The 8343-nt window shown below is 52.4% G+C and overlaps 1 protein-coding gene across 1 annotated transcript; it reads left to right on the top strand.

Annotated features, from left to right (window-relative positions):
* Positions 1-2923: 2923 nt before the first annotated feature.
* On the top strand, positions 2924-3931 carry LOC142364854 (olfactory receptor 14C36-like). The gene has a single exon (XM_075444977.1). The coding sequence runs from the start codon at positions 2996-2998 to the stop codon at positions 3929-3931; it is 936 nt and encodes a 311-aa protein (XP_075301092.1). The 5' UTR covers positions 2924-2995.
* Positions 3932-8343: the final 4412 nt, after the last annotated feature.

An 8343-nucleotide genomic window follows, 5' to 3' on the forward strand; every position in this document is an offset into this window, starting at 1 on the left:
TGGCTGTTCTTCTCCAGAGTCCTGCCTTAAAGCTCCGAGGCCTGGGAGACCTTGCTGGTGTTAACAGAGGCAAAGAGGACACAGAGTATCTCAGATCTAACTACACTTCCTCTTACTAAACTCAGAAGTGTTTCCACACCCTATCCCTTTCTTCTTTAACAGTTCCCGATGTAGCAACAGTTCAACTTGGTGCCTCTTAATTTTACAAAGATATGCCTGTCCTGGTCTTGCTGTGCTGCCTAATGATGGGAAAAGACAAACTGATTCTTGGAGCTAACTCTTTTGATGACAGGAGAAATGCCACTGCTGAAACTAATTGTCTCTCCCCAGCTGAGGGAGGCAACTTCAGTGATTGCTTCATCCTGTTTCAGAGCAAGTTGTGCTGGAGACCAAAAGACACCTCGAGGGAGTCGCAAGTGGCTAGAGAAAGTGATGCCTTGGGCTGGTCCTCTGCTGCTGAGCTGAGCTGGGCTCCTGGGAAGCATGGAGCTCATGACAACCAAGAAGCACTGCAGAGAGACAGCTGTGCCCAGGAGCAGCTCCTCTGCAAAGCCAAGCAGGGCTGAAGGCACTGCCTGCAGGCAGCAAGGGCAGAGGAGTGAGGCAGACAGAGGTTAACATCTGTCTGGCGTTGGAGGACGCTGAGAGCTCACTCTTGGGAGGAACCTTCCCAGCCAGTTAGTCTGTGGCTGCAGGACATAGCATCTGCAGATCCTGGGGGGATCTCCTCGAGCTGGCCCATCGCACAGCCTGCGGGATCTGTAAGTACAACTCTCAGAGATACTCTGGTGTAGGGGAGGAGGACGTGCTGCAGAGCAGGGATTGCCTGCTGCAGCATCCTGGGGCTGTGTGCTGGGGCCGGGACTCTGCCGCCTGCCAGGGTCAGTGCTCAGCCTGCCCAGGCAGCTCCTGTGGTGCTGCGGGGAGAAGCTCTGGGTGGAAGGAGTGACCCCCAGCAAGGTGGGGTTCTTCTGCTGGTGAGAGGGTGCTGTGTGCATCAGGGCTGCTCAGAGCTTCAGCTCACTCTCAGAGTATTTCCAACAGGGGGTTTCAAAGAGAAGATCAGGACGAGGTTTGCTATAAAGATAAGGATTTTCCTGGCTCTTTGCTTTTCAATTTCCTTCACTTGGTGCATGGGAAAGGATAAATGATTAAGGAGTTCTTAATTTTGACAACTGAGACTCCAGAACTGCAGCTTGGAGTGGTCAGTCGATCTTCCAGGAGTTTCCTAATGTGCTTTCAGCCACTCCTCTGCTTATGGACAGAAGTAGCATCACCTTTGCTGGACCCATCAGGCTGAGTCTGACCTGTGCTTTTTCCATCCTGCAAACAGGAACACGCACCCAGGCCGTGCCCTGCAAACTGGCAGGTTTCTGGAGGGCCAGGGTGAGTGCACAGGGGTTGGGATGGGGTCTGAGTGCTGACAGGGAAAGACATGGGAATGGAAACATCTTGCAGGAGGAAAATGTACAGGAAGCGATCGTGTGATCAGGGAAGGAGTAGAAAGGAAAACCAGAAATGTGATGGGAGGGAGAAATCAGAAAATTGTGACCAATTCCACATATTGCAGACCCCTTCCTCTGAGCAAGCCCCCTTGCCTCCTCTCCCACCCACCAAAGCCTCTGCTCTCAGGGCTGTGGGCTCCAAGCCATGAACCACCTCCTCTGCAGCAGAGCTCCAGCAGAGCCGTGGGGCAGCTCTCCAGCCACGTCTCCATTTCTCTGCTGCAGATCACAGGGGCTCAGAGCTCAACTGCCCGGCAGTGTTGGTGTCTGGGAGGCGGCGTGCACAGCTGGGGAAGGGTGACGGTGTGCTGAGGGCCCGGCTGCCTCTGCCCTGGCTTCTCTCAGCCAGACCCTCGCTGCATATTTTCTTGTTTCTCCACTTGTCTGTGTTCTTGCTATTGTGACTTCATTCTTGCTGTCAGGCTCTCTGGGGAGGTGGAGTTTCAGCTGTAGGGTCACAGGCTGATCTTGTGGGTCCTTTCCTGCAGGTGTGTCCATGGGAACAAGTGTCCCAGCTTTCGTCTCCCCTGTGGGTCTGTAGGCAATACAGTCTGTGGGGCTGTAGGATTAGCTGGTTCTCCCTTCATCAGATGCTATCCTTAGGACACTTGGCTATTTCCTTGAGGTGTCCTTCCAAGCTCTGAGCTGCCCTCCAGAATGCCAGCCTGTCCCCTCACACCGTTTTATTATCTGAAAGCCCCATGGAGAAGGGCAGAGATGCTACAAGGGAGGAAATGCTGTTGGGTTGGTGAAAGGAGCCATCGCTGTCCTTGGCTAGAAGTGAGGTGCTGAGACCTTGAGAAAAGGTGAGACAATTAGCAGTCTGCACTGGATCCCTCTGTTTTTGGTAGCACCTGTTTTATTTTTCAGGCTAACACTAGAGTATGATCACTCTCCATCTCATGAAGAACAAGCTGAGGACAGCTAAGAAGAAATCAGAGGGACAGACCAGCTGCCCTCTTTCTGCACTGAGCCACGAGAAATTCTTACACCTTGCAAGACTCCCTTTCTTCTCCCTGAGTGCAGCAGAAATGCTGGGGGTTTCTGAAATGCAAGAAAACTCTCCGGGTAAGACGGGGAGAGCTATAAATACCCAAACATTTTCTAACTTTCCTCCGCAATCCCCTCTTCTTAATGCTGGGAGTGCAGATGGTGACAAGCTCTGCTGCATGAGAAGTGGTTTTATGTGACAAAGTTGAATACCAGGTCCGGCCCCTGCTCTCACTATTACTGAGAACTCGTTCCTGAATCAGGGCTAACCCCTCACAGCTAGTGCTAAGAGTCCCTGCTGATCACAGCACACTTGGCCAGCATAAGCCAGAGCTGCAGCAATGGAGCTGAAGGAAGGTCTCCTGGCAAAGGAATGAGGAGGGAAGATTTTCGGAGAGTTTTAATCTAGGAGACAGGCTTTGATTTTCCTCTGAGAAGTATCCCCTAACTATTCATTGATTCTTCCTCTAGGAACAGGACCCCATGCATAGAGGAACCAAATGACTAATGGCAGCTCCATCACCCACTTCCTCCTCCTGGCATTCGCAGACACATGGGAGCTGCAGCTTTTTCACTTCTGGTTCTTCCTGGGCATCTACCTGGCTGCCCTCATGGGCAACGGCCTCATCATCACCGCCATAGCCTGTGACCACCACCTCCACACCCCCATGTACTTCTTCCTCCTCAACCTTGCCCTCATTGACCTGGGATCAATCTCCACCACTCTTCCCAAATCCATGGCCAATTCCCTCTGGGACATCAGGGACATCTCCTATGCAGGATGTGCTGCCCAGCTCTTTCTCTTCGTTTGCTTGGCTGGAGCAGAGTATTGTCTTCTGACTGTCATGGCCTATGACCGCTACATTGCCATTTGCAGACCCCTGCACTACGGGACCCTCCTGGGCAGCAGAGCTTGTGTCCGCATGGCAGCAGCTGCCTGGGGCAGTGCTTTTCTCACTTCTCTCCTGCACTCTGTCAATACACTTTCCATACCCCTCTGCAAGGGCAATGCTGTGGACCAGTTCTTCTGTGATATCCCCCAGTTCCTCAAGATCTCCTGCTCAGATTCCTACTTCAGGGAAGTTTGGCTTCTTATAATTATTTCATTTCTAGTTTTCGCTTGTTTTGTTTTCATTGTGATGTCCTATGTGCAGATCTTCAGGGCTGTGCTGATGATCCCCTCTGAGCAGGGACGGCACAAAGCCTTTTCCACGTGCCTCCCTCACCTGGCCGTGGTCTCCCTATTTTTCAGCACTGCCATGTTTGCCTACCTGAAGCCCCCATCCGTCTCCTCCCCATCCCTGGACTTGGTGGTGTCCTTCCTCTACTCAGTGGTTCCTCCAGTGGTGAACCCCCTCATCTACAGCATGAGGAACCAGGAGCTCAAAAATGCAGTCATGAAGCTCATTAAAGCAGTAGTCTTTCAGCAGCAATAAGCTGCCCGTGTGTCTTCACAAGCGACTTGCAGTGTATCTGGGGAAGCTGCTGTGCTTTGGGCATTTTATCTGTGATAATTCTGTTTCTGCAGGAAAGTCTGCATTCATTCAGCTTCTCCAGAAACATGAACCCAGCCTGTCTGGCCTGGAGGTTTTTTTACATATATGTCTGGCCTGATGCTACAGGTGGCTTCTCATCTCGTATCTGTCTAATAAAAGGGAATTTCCTCAATGACTGTGTCTGGGGTTTGGGCTCTTTTCCAATGCTCATGTCAAGAACAGGCTGATTAAATTGCCCCCATGCGGCTGTGCTGAATTTCTCCGTAGGATGAGGGGAGGAGGGCGTAGGATCATGTGTTATGGAATGGGACTGGAGTTAGCTTTCGCTGGTGGCCTCCCTCTCCAGACACTTTCAGCACTTCCATTCATTCACTACAGTTTTATGGGTGAGTTTGGCTGTGTGGCCACTTGTATCCTCCTTCTGGGCTCTGTATCTGCATAAGGGAATGGCCAGCCCTGCTCCACCTCTCTCGTTGTCCAAACCTTGTGTCCTGGGTTTGGCCAGAACAGGGTTAATTTTCACCGGAATCCAGGAAGGGGCACAGCCGGGGGGTGGGGGCTGACCCCACCTGGCCAAACAGAGCCCGGTATTCCATACCATGTGACGTCACGCTGGGTTCCGGTGGGGGGGGGCGGTGCGCCGGGAAGGCACTCGCGGCTTGGGGGGGCGCAGCGTCGGTCCTGTTTCGGGAGAGCGGCTGTTGTACGGTTCGTGGTTGTGTTTTCTCCTTATTTGTACCGTTGTTGTTCCTGTTTTCCCTCTGTTTGCTGTTCTGTTAAACTGCCCTTATCCCGACCCACCAGTTTCTGCCTCTTTCTTTCCATTCTCCTCCGCACGCCGGCGAGGGGAGGGGCGGCCGCGTGGCGCTTTTGTTGCCGGCGGCAGCCGAAACCAAAACATTAAATTGGCGCCCAGACGTGGAGTGGGGATAACGGCAGGGCTGAGCAGCGGGTGTTAAAACTGCTTTCATAGATTTTGTTAAAATTTATCATACGCATTTACTGTGTTAGTTAAAGTAGCCGGTAAAAATGTTTCTGACTTTGATCAAATATCTGTGCTACGTAAATCCTTACTTGCTGTATGTGTTTGTGGCCGTGCTGTTTGTTACCTCGGGAAAAAAGATCAGGATGATGATTTTGCTGTACTGTATGATATCGACTTATGATATGATAACATCACTGTGCATGAAATTAGGCTTGTGTTTGCATGCGGCTCTGCGGTCATTTCCGTACCTCGGACCCTATGTCTTAGATTTTGTTAATAATCAAACCCAGTCTGTGGGGAAAGCCGAAGGGGATACCTTCCCCCACTCTTTCGCCCCCCCCCTCTCCCTCAGGCTGGTCCTAACTGCTTTTGAGAATTTCGAGTACCCCTGGGATGCTCAGGGCAGCACTCTCCTTTTGTTATGCCTCCTGAACGGGTTTTGGTTTTTGTTTAGGGCTAAGCAAGTCGTTAAGAACATCGTGCAGAGACCTGCCCTGGGGCTGGATAGCTGTGAGTGGCTGGGTGTGTGGGACAGCATGGGCAAGTACCTAGGGCAGTGGGCACCACCGGTGTTTTTTAAACTCACCCCTGAGGAAGTACAGGATCCGGACAAACTAGTAAAGTATCTGCAAAAAGTGTGCTGCCACCCTGGGAACTCCAGAGAGACACAGATCACCGCAAGGTGCTGGGGTCTGGCCCACGCCTACCGAGCCATGTTCAACACTGTTCAGTGCCTTAAGGGGGAAAGGGGGGGAAACGAAGCAGCAGGCACTGCGACTGGTGCTGCCCCCCCCAGCCGGCCCTGCAGCCCCTCCAGCCCAGCAGGCAGTCACAGCCCCCCCGACCGGCACCACGGCTGCTGCAGCCACAGCTGCAGGGTCTGCCTCGGTTTCCCCAGCGGGCACAGCAGCTGCTCCAGCCCCAGCTCCAGGCACAGGCACAGTGACTGAGCCCAATGACCAACCTGTGCCGGTAGCAGTCGCCCCCGTAAAACTAAAGAAAGATGCAAAGAGAGCAGATCGCTCCGGGAGGGATGATGATGAGCCAGGGTCATCACGGGAGATAGAGACAGAGATCATCACCCGGTCCCTGTCCCTGGGCGAGCTGAGAGACATGCGGAAAGATTTCAGCCGCCACCCAGGCGAGCACATTGTCACCTGGCTGCTGCGGTGCTGGGATAACGGGGCCAGCAGCTTGGAATTAGAGGGCAAGGAAGCCAAGCAGCTGGGATCCCTGGCCAGGGATGGGGGCATTGACAAGGCCATTGGGAAAAAAGAACAAATCCTCAGCCTCTGGAGGAGACTTCTGTCAGGCGTGAGGGAGAGGTACCCCTTCAGTGACGATTTTGTATGCTATCCTGGCAAGTGGACCAATATGGAAAGGGGTATTCAGTACTTGAGGGAATTAGCTGTGCGGGAGCTGGTTTACTGTGACACAGACGATGAGCAGGTACCCACAGACCCAGATGAACTCCAGTGCTCACAATCCATGTGGAGGAAGTTTGTGCGGAGCGCACCCTCCTCGCATGGCAACTCACTGGCAGTTGTAAACTGGAAAGGTAAAGACGCACCAACAGTGGATGAGGTGGCTGTCAGACTCCGCCAATACGAGGAAAGTCTCTCTTCCTCCCTTGTCTCAGCCGTGGAGAAACTGGTCAAGCGCCTAGACAGGAATATGTCCTACTCCCCACCTGTACGGGCCAGTGTCTCAGCTATTAGGGGCAGGCGTTTCTCTGCTCAGGAGAGGGAATACAGAGGCTATACACCCCGGGGCACCCTGTGGTTCTACCTGCATAACCACGGAGAGGACATGAGGAAGTGGGATGGAAAACCCACCTCAAGTCTAGAGGCATGAGTGCGTGAGTTGCGAGGTAAAACAATCACAAAAGGGGACTCTGTTAGGAAAAATGCTGCTCCAGTTTCCAGAAGCCAGCTCTCCAGACCAGGTAGACAGTTTGACCTTGATTCCGATCCTCTGGAGGGGACCTCCAAGTCATTCTTACAGCAAGTGAGCAGCAAATTCTCTGACGAGGATTAGAGGGGCCCTGCCTCCAGCCAGGTGGAGGAAAGGGACAACCGTGTCTATTGGACGGTGTGGATTCGGTGGCCTGGCACGTCAGATCCACAAGAGTAGAAAGCTCTGGTGGACACTGGTGCACAGTGTACTTTAATGCCATCAGAGTTCAAAGGGTCAGAGTCCATTTGCATTTCGGGAGTGACAGGGGGGTCCCAAGAGCTGAGTCTACTGGAGGCTGAAGTGAGCCTCACTGGGCAGGACTGGCAGAAGCACCCCATTGTAACTGGCCCCGAGGCTCCGTGCATCCTTGGGATAGACTACCTTAGGAGAGGCTATTTCAAGGACCCAAAGGGGTATCGGTGGGCTTTTGGCATAGCTGCTTTGGAGACGGAAGAAATTAAACAGCTGTGCATTTTGCCTGGTCTCTCGGAGGATCCTTCCGTTGTGGGGTTGCTGAGGGTTGAAGAACAACAGGTACCCATCGCGACCACAACGGTGCACCGGCGACAGTATCGTACCAACCGAGACTCCCTTCTCCCCATTCATCAGCTGATCCGCCAGCTGGAGAGTCAAGGGGTGATCACCAAAACTCACTCACCCTTTAATAGTCCCATATGGCCAGTGAGAAAATCTACTGGAGAGTGGAGACTGACAATAGACTACTGTGGCCTGAATGAAGTCACACCACCGCTCAGTGCTGCAGTGCCAGACATGCTAGAACTTCAATATCAGCTGGAGTCAAAGGCAGCCAAGTGGTAGGCTACAATTGACATCGCTAATGCATTCTTCTCCATCCCTTTGTTAGCGGAGTGCAGGCCACAGTTTGCTTTCACGTGGAGGGGCATCCAGTACACCTGGAATCGACTGCCCCAGGGGTGGAAACACAGTCCCACCATTTGCCATGGACTAATCCAGACTGCACTGGAAAAGGGTGAAGCTCCACAACATCTGCAGTACATTGATGACATCATAGTGTGGGGTGACACAGCGGAGGAAGTTTTTGAGAAAGGGGAGAAAATAGTTCAGATCCTTCTGAAAGCCAGTTTCGCCATTAAGCGAAGTAAAGTCAAGGGACCTGCGCAAGAGATCCAGTTTTTGGGGATAAAATGGCAGGATGGGTGCGGCGATTGAGAGACGGGACACCGCTTGATGCAAGCAGGATGATGGTTTTATTGTTCTTACACACATACATTTATACAGATCAGAAGGTAGCGTGTTTTAAACTGATTGGTTAAGTTTCAAACTAGCCACCTATTGATTGGTTAACACAGTTGCTAATACAGACACATTCTTTTCCTAAGCTCATCTGAACTAAGGCCATGCAGACACATTCTTTTCTTATCTTATCCAA

The sequence above is a fragment of the Opisthocomus hoazin genome, chromosome 29 (genome assembly GCF_030867145.1).
Source record: "Opisthocomus hoazin isolate bOpiHoa1 chromosome 29, bOpiHoa1.hap1, whole genome shotgun sequence".
NCBI lineage: Eukaryota > Metazoa > Chordata > Aves > Opisthocomiformes > Opisthocomidae > Opisthocomus > Opisthocomus hoazin.

Excerpts from the sequence above, each read along its gene's own strand:
- LOC142364854 (XM_075444977.1), top strand. The coding sequence starts at position 2,996 with ATGACTAATGGCAGCTCCATCACCCACTTCCTCCTCCTGGCATTCGCA.